The sequence below is a fragment of the Nelumbo nucifera genome, chromosome 5 (genome assembly GCF_055504915.1).
Source record: "Nelumbo nucifera cultivar China Antique chromosome 5, China Antique-T2T, whole genome shotgun sequence".
In the NCBI taxonomy this organism is placed as follows: Eukaryota; Viridiplantae; Streptophyta; class Magnoliopsida; order Proteales; family Nelumbonaceae; genus Nelumbo; species Nelumbo nucifera.
The window spans coordinates 35,524,046-35,538,217 of record NC_142653.1 but is presented as its reverse complement, the minus strand read 5'-3'; the positions used below and the strand labels follow the sequence as shown (position 1 = coordinate 35,538,217).

Here is a 14,172-nt window from a genome sequence, read left to right as displayed (position 1 = left end):
GGTGCATTGGACGCGTGAACCCACCCATCACGTTCAACCACGTTGATTGAGCGTGGGATAGATAACGTTAACAGAGGTTTGGCCGTCAATTGATGGAATCCGGTTCAACCGGACACAAAAAGACAAAAACTTGACATTTCACACATTTCGAACTGCCCCTCCCTATCCGCTCCTCATTTCAAACTTTACCACAGCAACTCACCGGCACCCCCGTGAACGACGAAGCCACCGGCGGCACTCTCTAGTTCATACGTCTTCTTCTTCTTCTTCTTCTTCTTCTTCTTCTTCTTACAAATCTAATGTTTTTTTCTTTCTATTTTCAACAGGTCGAAGCAGATCACACCGGCAGTCAGCATTCTCTACTTGATCTGCCGACATTTGACGTTAAGGTCCTCAGGAGATTTCCTGCAGTTTTCAGGTTTTCCCGCTTCAATTAGTTAATGCCCATTTTCGTTATATTGTTCTAGACAGCTCTGATATTACTTCACAGTTATGAGTCCTCGTTGATTCCTTTCTTCCTAATCTGTAGCCATTTCAAGTCTACTCTGAGAAACAACTCAGTTAATTATAACATGTAAAAGTTTGACTATGTAATTGATCACTCAGATTATGATGCATTTCTGTTCTTTCGATGATCAAGTCAATGTGTAGGAACCTTTCTCAGAGCTCAGAGGTAATGGATCTGAAGTTTGTCAAAGCCATCCACTAGTTGAGTTGCTCAACACATGGAGGGTGCTTTTTTCTTCCGCTAATTATCACTTTTCTCAACTCATGATGGACTCTGCTTGTTAAAAGCGGGAATTTTTTGCATATACAGTCAGCAATACATCTTACAGTCCATGTTAAATTGATAATATCAACCATTTTTTGAGTTTAGATTTATTCATATTCGTTTGTTCTTCATTGCGAAATACAGAACTCATTCTTTTATATTTGAGATGTAATATTCCACCATTGTACAGAGTTTTTCATGGCCCAATTCAGGGGTCAGTTATACGCAGAGAAAAAAATGGATACATACGTTTTCCTTATCTTCCAAAATTGTTCGATGATCAAGAGTTTCCTGTTTATCTGCTTATAGATTCCCATACTATCTTAGTAGACGAAACCATAGGTTCCATACTGACCTCTCGAGTCTCTTAAATCTACCTGTGTGTTTAGCATATTTCAGTGTTTGATCTTTTCTCCCAACTAGTTATTTGTCAAAAAAAAAAAGGGAAAAACGAGTATAATCCTACTTTGCACGTAATTTCTACAGACCAATCATGGAAGAAACGTTCGTGCCCTTTCGCGGGATCAAGAATGATCTCGAAGGAAGACTGTTGTGCTACAAACAAGATTGGACTAGTGGTTTCCGTTCAGGTTACAGGTCCGAAGAAGAAGAAGAGGGAGAGGAAGAGGAATAGGAAGAAGACGTACGAACTAGAGAGAGTGCTGCCGAACGATTTGTCTCTCGCCACCGGTGGCTTCGTCGTTCACGGAGGCGCCGGTGAGCTGCTGTGCTAGAGTTCAAAATGAGGAGCGGATAGGGAGGGGGAGTTCGAAATGTGTGAAAAGAAAATAAGGTTTTTGTCTTTTTGTGTCTGGTTGAACCGGACTCCGTCGATTGACAATCAAACCTCTGTTAACGTTACCCATCCCGTCCTCAATCTACGTGGGCAAACGTGATTGGTGGGTTCACACGTCCAGCTCACCCATGGGTGCACAGAACGCGAGGCCTACTGAATGACACATGACTAGTAACTACATAGTCACCATCCAGGGTTCAGCGTTCAGCCCCACCTAACTGGTCCAGTTGCATTGCTTTTTGTCTGTATGGCGTTGGGGCAGAAATTCAATACAGCCTCATCGTATTAATTAGCGGCTCCCAAAACCCAAAATGCTAACGCCTAGAAGTGGACATTCAACCAAAATAAAGTAATGATGTCTGGTGCATTTGTAATACATGTGCCGATGGGTTGTTAACTATTTGAGCGTGTGGTTTGGTGGTTACGAGGTTTTGGTTATGTAAGAAAGAGATCGACCTGTTTCAGTGTAGTTCAGTTTGATTCTAATCCACTGTACAACTCTCAACAGTCCATGAGTTCAGGTAGATTTCAGCCCGATGTCGCCACTGACTGACTGCATCTGTTACGTGGGTCGAAGAGGGCGGGTGAATGGGTAAACTTTGCAAGGGATACACGCAAATATTCAACAAACATACTGGTGGCTGTCGGCTGTCGAGGTCTCTTAAATATGTAAAGCAACAGAAGCAGGTTGAGAAGATGACAGGTGAAAGAATTCGGTTTTGGAATATGGTTAGATTTTCACCAACTCCAATTAAAAGGAAAAAGGATACTTCCATTATTATGACATAATACTTTAGCAAACCACAATCAAAACAAAAGTGAAGCCTGGACTATGGTTCCAATTTCCAAAAATTGATTGTGCTTGAACGCTCTGAGAGGGAAAGTAAAGGATATAGCATGAACTCAGCAACTAATACAAGTAAAATTTGAGAACCAAAATTACAGGGGATCTAGTTTAACTATCAGAATGAGAACTTGAATCCTCCTTGGGAGGTGCTAACTGCTTGCTAAGGCGGGACCTTGTCCAAGGATCCAAGGGGGCCCTTGGTGGTGGTTGAGGAGTTGCTGGTTTTGATTGTCTGAGTTCATTCTCTCTGTCTATGAACCTGCAGAAGCAACACAGATGAAGGGTGATGAATTAATACAGGAAAACATGAAATCATTTAAAGATTGTCTTTAATGTTGTTTTCTTATTGGTAAAGAATACATGTTTTAACAGATCTGAAAATTATTGTTCAGTTCCTTTCTGGAGGCAGGGAACAATATCTCCTTTTAAGGATGTCTCTTCACGGGGATGGTTGAAATTCATACTTTTACCAGAACTATCAATATCAGTTGTCATCATCATCTGATCCATCCCACCTAAGTGGAATCTGCAACCTTTAAGTGAATTCTTCCAAAAAAGTTAACTCAGTTTCTTGTAAACTTCATTCAACTTAGCACCTTCTGACAGTACACAACCTCTCTAAGCCTATGAAAAATAGAATTCATGAATTAACGGTACCACCTAAAATAAGTTCAAATAGAAGCTTACTCAATATAGGCCATTTCTGCAGCATCACCAACTCGTATGCGAGTTCGAAGTAGCCTTGTGTACCCACCCGCTCTATCTCTGTAAACACAGTACATGCCTATGCTTATAAAGATGCCATCACCAAACAAAAGATGGAAATTTGGATTGCTGGAAGAATTACTTGTAGCGATAAGCCAGCTCAGTAAATAGCTTGTGAAGGACGTCATCCCCCCGCACAAAAGCAGAAGCACGCCTCGCAGCACAAAGAGAACCCTGCAGTAGGTCAAGAGAAGTCAAAGACACAAACAAAACTCACAAGGGTGTGAACTTTTCACCGGAAGCCAGTGAACCACATGATTTACACTGAGTTCCTTCAAAATTTCCTAAGAGAAACCTAAATCGGAAATCAGATGGGAATATTCATGTTAAGATCTTCAATCAGAAATACAAACTTCATGTAACTGCAAGTGTTCAATTGGTTCCCCTAACATTGAGCATACCATAAAGTTTAATTAGTATTTGGTTGGTTGTCCTACTCCTACCACTGCAAACACTATAAAACTTGTTCTCCTATTATTTAGCAATGCCATAGAGCTTAATTTTGACATATATTCCTTGGGGAAGTCTTGGCTTCTTGGGTTGGAGCCTGGAGACGCCTTCAGAGACGGTAGATGGGTGATTTGGTGAGGGCATAGCTCATATACTTCTTATTTTTGAAGATAAATAAAGAAGAGAATTTTATTACTAAAAAGAAGAATATAGTTTAAAAGGTCATGAAGCATTAATGCATCAAGCTGCAGGGAGGTTGCAAAGCTGAAGTCTATAAAGGGGCCAAGAAACACATCACTTAAAATGTCATGAAGCATTAATGTATCAAGGCTGTCCTAGTATTTCATGCCTCTATAAAAACCAAATTCCAAGAGATACATGTGGAGACAGAATCAACAGAGGAAATTGAAGAGTTTTTTCCACTTGAGAATGGATAAAGTTGGGGAATTTTAGACAAAGAGGGGCATATCCCCACCAAAAGTCTTCCAAAAACATAGGTAAACTGGTAGAGTGGGCCTTTTCCCCTGAAGAGAACAAACTGCATTACTAGTTTGCTACATAAAGTGGAATGTACTACATACAAGGAACAAGATATGTATCACACTACCACTGTGGCCAATGTGCAAGATATACATACAAATATAATGTCATGCCAGTTATCACAGAAGAGAAAAACTAAGGCCAATAAACTCTGGCAAAATGGAGAGGTAGAAGTAGATCATTGATCTCCTTCCTGATTGAAGCCAGCTTTGAGGCACCTATATATATTTGTTCCTTTCCTTCCATATCTTCCAACAAAGAGCAAGTGCAATAAGTTTCAACTAGGATGTTGATGTGGACGCGTATTGGGAGCAGCAGCAGCAATGATCCGGTGTTCTCATCCTATCCAATTCGGCAGCAACAGTCTTATCCATTCAGCAGATTAGATTAGACTATCTTGTTATTCTTATCTTATTAAGTTAGTAGATTATCTTATCTTATCTTATTAGATTAGGATTAAGAGAGATTATCTTATCTTATTAGATTAGGATTAAGAGAGACTTATCTTATCTTATCAGTCTTATCTTATCAAGATAGAGTTGGAGGTCTCCCTATTCAGCAAGGAGTCTCCCTAAGAGCAGGACTCTTGTAATCTCCTATTTAAGGAGCCACTATTATTGAATAAAGGTATCCAAAATTTCAGTCAAAGAGAAGAGTAAAGGAGAGTTAGGGTGATCTCTTGGACAAATCACCCCCTTAGGTCGCCACGATACAGTCAGCACGCAAAGGGAGGGGCAAGGGGAAACTAGAGGTTCTCCCCGTGGACCGACCCGTGACGAGATCCTACGCCCGGGCCCATAACATCTTGGTATCAGAGCCTACCGTCATGGGAGATCTGGAGCAGCTATCATCCAGGGTCCACGAACTGGAGCATAGGCTCGTGGAAACCAGCGTGGAGGTTCGTGAAGTCAAAGACGATGTCCGGGAGCTGCGACGCTTGCTGGAATCGTATTTCTCTAACAAGGAGAGGAATCCAGAAGGGGCTGTAACCACAAACAGCCGCCGACCAGACTTGACGGAGTCGTCCGACGAACAACAGGTCGTCGCCCCGGTAGCCGCGGTTGTTCCCAAGTACAGCAGGTTGGAGTTCCCTTCATACAACGACGCCGGAGATCCTTTGGGATGGTTGTACAGATGCAAGCAGTTCTTCCGCAACCAACGGAAAGGGGACAGTGACAAGGTAAGCTTGGCCACATTCCACATGACGGAGGAGGCGCAACTCTGGTTTTATAAATTGGAGCAAGAGGAACCCGAGCTCAGTTGGACCCAATTCAAATCCTACTGCCTCCTCAGGTTTGGGCCCCCATTGACGAGCAACCCGTTAGGTGAACTGATCAACCTCAAATAGACGGGAACGGTGGCTGAATACCAGCGCCAATTCCAGACCCTCCTTGCCAGAGCAGCTTCGGTACGACCGGACCAACAGGTAGACATGTTCACCGCAGGGTTAGCAGAATCCTTGAGGGTGGATGTGGAGATGCAACACCCCCCCAACCTGGTTACAGCCATGAATCTAGCTCGCACCTTCGAACGGAAGATGCAGCTCAGCCGCGGAACCTTCAGTATGGGGCGGCCTCCAACCGCATGGTAATCCCCGGAACCACTTGGAATGGCTCCATCTTCAGCAGCCAGCCAAGAACGGAAACCACAGACGAGCCACAATTCCAGATCAGCATCCAGTGAGGGGAACAACGTTGTTGCACCCCCTATTAAGCACTTGTCCAGGGCTGAGATGGCGGAACGCAGGGCGAGGGGACAGTGTTTTAATTGTGATGAACTCTACTCAGTAGGGCACAAGTGCAAGAGACTTTTCTGCCTCCTGGTGAAACAAGAGGAAGATGAGAATGAACCCTCTTCATTGGAACCCGATCCAGGAGGGCAAAGTCATTCCACCTATCCGGGATTCCTTTGACGGTGTTTCCTGACACCCATCCTGAATTCGAGCTTGAGGACAAGCTTGTAGTCCAAGAGGGGAGTAATGATGTGGACGCGTATTGGGAGTAGCAACAGCAATGATCCGGTGTTCTCATCCTATCCAATTCGGCAGCAACAGTCTTATCCATTCAGCAGATTAGATTAGACTATCTTATTATTCTTATCTTATTAAGTTAGTAGATTATCTTATCTTATCTTATTAGATTAGGATTAAGAAAGACTTATCTTATTAGATTAGGATTAAGAGAGATTATCTTATCTTATTAGATTAGGATTAAGAGAGACTTATCTTATTAGATTAGGATTAAGAGAGATTATCTTATCTTATTAGATTAGGATTAAGAGAGACTTATCTTATCTTATTAAGATAGAGTTGGAGGTCTCCCTATTCAACAAGGAGTCTCCCTAAGAGCAGGACTCTTGTAATCTCCTATTTAAGGAGCCACTATTATTGAATAAAGGCATCCAAAATTTCAGTCAAAGAGAAGAGTAAAGGAGAGTTAGGGTGATCTCTTGGACAAATCACCCCCTTAGGTCGCCACGATACGGTCAGCACGCAAAGGGAGGGGCAAGGGGAAACTAGAGGTTCTCCCCGTGGACCGACCCGTGATGAGATCCTATGCCCGAACCCATAACATCTTCATCTTCCGTGCGCTGATCCTTGGGAATAACTGCGGCTGTAGGGGCAGCGATCTGCTGTGCCCAGTCCGGACGGTGACTGTTTGTGTTGGCGATTCCCTCAGAACTCATTTCTTTGTTGGAGGGGAATGCTTCCAGGCGGCGTCGTAGCTCCCTGACATCTTCCTTGACTCCACGAACCTCCCTGCTGGTTTCTGTTAGCCTATGTTCCAGTTCGTTGACCTTGGATGATAGCTGTTCCATTTCGCCCGTGACATTTGGCTCTAATACCATGGGTCGGTCCATGGTGAAAAAGCCCTGCTTTCCCTTGCGCCTTCCCTTGGTGCAGACCCTAGGGCGGAAACTGAATGGGTCAAATGTTATGGGCCCGCGCGTAGGATCTTGTCACGGGTCAGTCCATCGGGAGAGACTCCTGTCTTCCCTTGCCCTTGCCCTTGCGTACAGACCCTATTGTGGCAATCGCGTGGGTGATTTGTTCAAGAGATCACCCAAACTCTCCTAATGGGTGGTTTGTCCAAGAGATCACCCGAACTCTCCTCACTCTCTTTCTTGACTGCGAAAACTCCATCCTTTATTTTAATTCGTGGCTCCTTAAATAGGAGATTACAAGAGTCCTGCTCTTAGGGAGACTCCTTACTGAATAGGGAGACCTCCAACTCTATCTTGATAAGATAAGACTGATAAGATAAGATAAGTCTCTCTTAATCCTAATCTAATAAGATAAGATAAGATAATCTACTAACTTAATAAGATAAGAATAACAAGATAGTTTAATATAATCTGCTGAATGGATAAGACTGTTGCAGCCGAATTGGATAGGATGAGAACACCGGATCATTGCTGCTGCTGCTCCCAATACGCGTCCACATCAGATGTGTTGCAGATACACATACTAGCAACATAATGATGACAGTATGATATAAAAACATCCTCAAGAACTTGATGGATAGATGGTTTATAGCCCCTTGAATAAAAAAAAATATCTAGAACACAAACTAATGACCTTCATTGCTTAGGAGTTAGGAGTAGTCAATCAGAATGATAAAAGGTTTCTAGATTCTCAAGCTAACTTTTTTCTTTCTTCTTTTTTGGAAAAAGTAATGTATTGTATGAAGTATCACTATAAACCCATGTACAATGAGATTCTGTACATTAGTTCACAGGGTAAGACTCAAAAAAGTCTACAGACAAAAAAATTGGTTGAACTCCCCACTGGTAATCTTGCTAGTAGATAGCCAGTCCCTGATCAGACCAAAAGCAGAGTTAATCACATATTCCACCAAGCTCTTCTTGCTCTCAAAAAGCTCATCATTTCTTTCCATCCATGTAGAACAAAAAATGGCTAGAGGGATCACTGCCCAAGCTAACCTGCCCTTCCTGCTCATATTTTGAACATGCCACTTATCCAGAAGTTCACCAACAGAATTAGGATGACAACCTTGCCAGTGAAATGCATTCTGAAAATTAGTCCATAATCTGCTAGTGAAATTACAATGGATAAACAAGTGCCTAGAAGACTTGAGCTGCTCTTCACAGAGGACATAGTCAGTGTTGCCCAAGGTCAATCCCCTTCTCAATAAGTATTCTTTTGATTGGCATTTGTCCAGCACTCTAGCACCACCAAACAAGTAAAAAGATTGACCTTTGAGGGTGTCACAGTACCCCAGATCTCCTTATAAGGAAAATTCCCTGAATCTTTTTCAAATAACTTCTTATAGAAAGATTTTACTGCAAAATTATCAGAACTATGCCATTTCCAAATTCTGGAATCCCCCTCCAATACAGTGCAATTATGATTCTGAATCAAAGACAGCAGGTCAGAGATTTGCCCCCATTCCCAATTATTGAAAATTTCCCTGAAAACAGGAGTCCACACAGGAGTGCCTCCAGAAAAAAGATGAGTCAGCAACTGTTGCATCCTTGTTGCATGCTAATCTGTATAGCTCAGGAGATAACTCTTTCAAAGCATAGCCATCACACCAAGAAATAATTCTTCTGCCATCACCAACCTTATGCTTTATGGCTCTCAGGAAGTGAGGATATGCTGAGCAAATACCTTTCCAAATGCTGCACCCATAAGAAATCTTTGGAATATTTGCATCCCAACCATTGTTTTTGGGCACTGTATTTATCCATAACTTCCAAAGGGAACTGTGATCACTAAAGAACCTCCATAACCATCTTCCAAGTCAGGAGATATTGAAATGCTTTTTCTTTCTCTTTCTTGACTAAGCAGAACCTATATTGCTATGCATAAGAAAATGGAATACAATATTAAATATGCCAAGCACCGCTGTCCAAGTGATATGTTGCCCCCTGCTACCTTACCCCATATTCTGACATTCTAATTATGTTCATTCTTCATGTGCAATCAATCCCCCGCCCAATAATAATAATAATACAACTTACACTCTTTGGCTAGCTAACGCATCAGCTAAATTATATGTTGATCTCTAGGTCCATATGAGAGTAGTGTGCAATTCCTTAGCCACCTGTAATGTTTCTCTCAGTGTATCCCCTACCAGGAACCATTACTGTTGGTCTTGAACCAGAGCACAACCATCATTGAATCTCCTTCCATTGATAAATTTCCATAATTTAGAGTTTTAGCCAGTCTCAGGCCTTGAAAAATGACCAATAATTTAGCTGTAACAGGGTTTCCAAATTCCAATAGGTCTTGAAAAATGGCCAACTCCCCCCCAATCAGTAAGAAAACTTTCATTTAATGGGTCATGCAGTCAAACAAGAAACATTTCTTTAATAAATGTGAAAAGGACCATAAAACAAACAATCAGAAAACAGCCAACAAAACCGAATATAAACTGCTATGAACAAAATATACAGATGATAATATTGCATACTTATCCCTTGATACAATGACTCGATGAGTCTCTAATGAATTCATTAGAGAAAGGGCAATCCATTGGCTGAAAGGAATGCCAGAATATTCTTAGAAAAGGAAAGAAATTTTCCTGAAGTGCAGGATTGCACATTGACAAGGGCAACCCATTGGCTGAAAACATTAGACTTTTGCTGATTTTTCCTTTGATGATCTTTGGAGAAATTGGGTAGCAACGGCTAATACTTCTTCTAGGAGGATTAGAAGAGCAGTAGAAAGGACACCTCCTTCAGAGGGTGTCATTAAGCTGAACTTTGATGGGTGTAGTCAGGGTAATCCAGGACCTTCGGGTATAGGAGGGGTCCTAATAAATAAGGATAGCAACATTATTTCTTTATGACCAATGGGAGTGGGTGACTCCACAAGAGCAGAGATACTAGCTTCTGTACAAGGGATTCAGATTGCAAACTAGCTTGGGTTGGAGCATTTATTAATTGAAGGTGACTCACAGGTGGTGGGATGGCTCTTGAACCTGGATTCTGCCATTTGGAGTTATAGAGACCCTCTTTAAAAAAGTGAATTGGCTGACTAACAACATGACAGTTAGTGTTCAGTGGGTGAGCAGATTGGAAAATGCTATAGCTGATTCATTAGCCAAACAAGGGGTTTCTCGGGACTGTCTGTTTTGGACTACCTTGTAACTTATTCAATTTGTTTTTAAGAATTTTCTGAAGAGGTTGCACCTCATGCCTCTTCTTGGGTCACTTGTAATTCCTATTTTCTGTGATTAATAAATTTCTTCATTCATAAAAAAAAATGACTTGATGAGTCTCAACTCTCAATACCCCGTTTCTTCCTAATCCACCTACAAGGGAGTTGGAAGATTTACGTATCTATCCAATTGACTGAGTTGTTCATTCTAGTGACAACATACCTCCCCATGTAGAATTGGTGTCAGCAAGGGCTCCTTGATAATGATGCAGATGGCTCCTATCTAGTTTTGGGGGGTGTCTTCATGGGCCTCAATATGGTCCTGAAGCTGGGCCAATATTTAGGACAAAGTAAGCTCACATCCAGTCAACTTATACAACACAATAGACTAATAGAGGTTGGTCAAAACTATCATGGTCCATACGTAAACCTCTAAAAGATTCTAACATCTTTGAAGATTTTGTTAGATTTGCATAAATTTGTTGGAAGATCCTAAAGATATTAGAAGTAACTTTGCATGTTTCCTTTTTTGCATCCATGTTGCAGTATGGAGTGGATCCATACTTTCAATGTTGAGATTCCATTGTGCTTCTAGTCCAAGAGTTGTGAACCTTCAGACATTGCACAAGGTTAGAGGTGAGACTCCACTATCTTTCTTTGTGCCTAATTTCTATTTCTCTTAATTTCCTCAACCTTAATTCTTTCTTCATTAAAGTTTAAACCTTATTTGTACTTCTAAACTACTAATTTCTTTTATTAATCGATCAGCCCAGCCCTTTTTGCTCATAACTGAACTCAATTCAACATGGCCTTATGCTTCAAGTCCTTTTTGCTCATCTTCTTGAAAATTCCACCCTCTTCAGCCCTCTTTGAACCCTTATTCCTCAATTTCTACTGCATGCAGCTTCTCTTTGAATGGTTCTCATACATCAGATGGAGATTTTGATCTATCACTACTGAGGACTTTGCATGAACCTCCACTCTCACTGTTATCTAAATCATCAATCCCTGAAGTGATATAATTTCTTCTCTTATGGTCGTTGCAAATAGATCCAAGATATGCAGAGATAACTTATGAATGGTTTGGAGAGAATATCCATCAAAGTTAAATTTTACCTTCCTTGTAAAGAGGGGGAGGTTAAGGGTGGAAATGATTGGAGCTTTTCCCATCTCAGCTTGGGCTTGTACTAATACCAGAAGGTCCAGAACTCAGGCTCGACTTGGGCTTGTCTCTTCTTAGAGGTGTGCCCATATCCCTTCCAGGGTCTGCTTTTTTGTGAGGGAGGCCAGCTTAAAGAAAATCAACACTTATGATCTCCTTCAGAAAAAGAACCATGGAAGATCTTATTTATCCCCTTATCTGTTGCTTCTGCCTTAAAGCCGGGGAGTCTACCAACCACATCCTGCTTCACTGTGAGGAAACTAGAAAATTTTGGAACTTTTTCCTAACATTATTTGAATACAATTGGATTTTCCCAGAACATGTGGTTGAATGCTTAGGACAATGGTCAGGAAGAGGTCTAAGCAAAGGAGGGAAAACTTTATGGCAATCTGCTGCACATGCTATATTTTGAAGCATTTGGGAAGAGAGAAATAATTGGGTGTTTAACAACAGAACAAAAAATTGTGAGGAGCTTATTTCTCTAATCTGTTACAGATGCTTCCTGTGGACTTCCAGCTCAAATTATTTCAGAGGTGTCACATTTTCTGACCTCCAAAGAAATGCCGTAAATTTTCTTCACTCTAATCACATACACCTCAACACTTCCCGCAGTTTCAGATTTGACGAGGAAGGGGAGACAACTTTGTACTTTGATGGGAGTACTTTTGGAAACCCAGGTGCAGCAGGTATTGGAGGCACAATTCTAAGAAGAGATGGTACCATCAGTTGGGCTTTTAGTGCGCCGATTGGGATAGCTTCCTCAACAAAGGCTGAAGTCATGGCAGCATTAACCAGCATCAGGATTGCAAGAGCCCTGGGTTTATTAAATCTTACCATTAAAGGAGATTCAGCCAACACCATTAATTGGCTCACTAATCTTGACAGTGGGCCTTGGGCCTTAGCTCACTACTTGGCTGAAGTGAGAGACATCCTCTCCTCCTTGAATGCTCATGTGGGCTGGGTTCTGAGGGAGCTAAACTATGAAGCTGACAGTCTAGTTAAATCTGGCACTTACAGGGATTACTTATTCAGTGATAGGTTTCTGCCTATGTAATTCTTTGAGTGCCTGATTTCTGTGTACTTCTCCTCGTGTACCTTTCTTATTTCGAATAAAGTTAACATTTTCTCAAAAAAAAAAAAATTGGGATCATTGAAACCTAAATTTAGAACGTTTTGAGGCCCATAACTAATATACATTGAAGAAACAGAAAAATAACTAAAACTCACGATAATGAACTTAAATTCCAAATCAGGTTCAGCTCAAATACAGTTTTGGGGGACCTAGTCCCTGATCATTAGAGGAAATGGCTTGCCACCTTCTAATGCCATTTCCTCTAATGATGAAAAACAAGTGAAATTCCATTGAACTCCTCCCTAATAGATGAGTCATTCTTATAACAGAAATTCTTGAGTTAACTCTCATTGTTTTCATGTATTCATCCTCGAAATATTCTCTTCTTTTTTCTTTCTTCTTGATAGCATAAAATTTATCAAAGAATGCTGCTTGAGTACCTTGAACATGTAGCTACCATACCATGTATAATTATTTGGCACCTGATTTAAAAAAATAAAAACATATGTGACATCTCAGTTTTATTTACAAAAATACAAAATAAGTGTCAAATTCCTTTGACCAACCAAACTTAAGGGTCATCACATAGGAGGTGGTTCATCATAAGATTAAATCTTGTGATATGTAGAGTCAAATGGAAGACTACAAGTTGAAATGCCTCCTGTATCCATCATTGAATGAGAAGTGGAGAACTGACCAACTATCTTTTTGTTCATTGTAAGATAGTTCATTTGATGTAATCATTGTTTTCCATGTCAACTTGACAATGAATCATTGTTCCAATAGCAATTGAGGCCTTTCAGAGAAAGAGGCCAAATCATTTCTCATGTGAAATGACTCACTCTTCCTTTAACTAATCAAGTAAGGCCCCTATTGGGCCTATTCCAAAAGTCATAAGCTGTTGTGAAGATAAGAATCCGAACTGGTTTACCATAAAAATCTATTTAACTGCTACAAAGGCCAGTCAAAGCATGCTCTATTGCATTAATCAGAAGGAAACATTATTCACGATGTATTAGACAAGTTAAAATACGTTTATAGTTCTGTGGGATAAGACAGACCTCTTTCCCAAGCTGCACCATGTTATCAGCAAGTCGCCGAATTTCTTTCGCCTGAAATGAACAACGTTCATTATAGATACCAATCGATCAACTGTCTTTTGAAACTCCTCAATAAACTTTTCTTAATCTATACTCAAATTCACGTTTGTTCGCATACCCACATAGGAAACACAAAAACCCGGAAAGCCCTACAACCTCCAAATGAAGAACGTACCTTTGCGACCGTAGTTTCGATGCGTTCATGCTTCACCAGCTGCGAAACCATTGTCCTACACAGACATTCAAAACCAGAAGTTCCTCAAGGCCTCGATATTATACACAAAAAGAAAACTCATTTATGATCAAAACAATCAGCCAAACTATGAATTGATTCAAAGACGAACAAACCTGAGCATCGACATACGATGCCCCGTGGGGCGGCCGAGCTTCCGAAATTTCGTCATGGCGCAAAGAACGAAATGAAGTCACAGACGAAAGCCTGCAGAGGTAACAAACCCCTAGTAGTAGGGGTTATGGAGGGACACGAGAGGATGGCTGCATTGGCTGGAAGGGGCTAAAGAAAATAACCCGTCCGGTTTAATCC

At 41.1% G+C, this 14,172-nt stretch overlaps 1 protein-coding gene across 2 annotated transcripts; it reads right to left on the bottom strand.

Moving 5' to 3' along the window:
- Positions 1-2,319: 2,319 nt before the first annotated feature.
- LOC104589257 (uncharacterized) lies at positions 2,320-14,131 on the bottom strand. Of its 2 annotated transcripts, XM_010247510.3 has the most exons (7): positions 13,977-14,131; positions 13,804-13,858; positions 13,590-13,640; positions 12,969-13,010; positions 3,263-3,354; positions 3,103-3,180; positions 2,320-2,674 (listed from the first exon to the last, which is right to left on the bottom strand). In XM_010247510.3, the coding sequence occupies exons 1-7, from the start codon at positions 14,030-14,032 to the stop codon at positions 2,524-2,526; spliced, it is 525 nt and encodes a 174-aa protein (XP_010245812.1). In that variant the 5' UTR covers positions 14,033-14,131; the 3' UTR covers positions 2,320-2,523. The 2 variants fall into 2 exon arrangements, with proteins under 2 accessions (XP_010245812.1, XP_010245813.1); XM_010247511.3 differs by lacking the exon at positions 12,969-13,010 and having other exon boundaries at positions 13,977-14,129.
- Between the last annotated feature and the right edge of the window lie 41 nt (positions 14,132-14,172).

Coding starts and splice junctions, on each gene's coding strand:
- LOC104589257 (XM_010247510.3), bottom strand. CDS start 14,032: ATGACGAAATTTCGGAAGCTCGGCCGCCCCACGGGGCATCGTATGTCG. Junction 13,011..13,589: donor TGGTGCAGCTTGGGAAAGAG/GTCTGTCTTATC, acceptor TTTTTAAATCAG/GTGCCAAATAATTATACATG. Junction 3,181..3,262: donor GAGCTGGCTTATCGCTACAA/GTAATTCTTCCA, acceptor CTGTGTTTACAG/AGATAGAGCGGGTGGGTACA.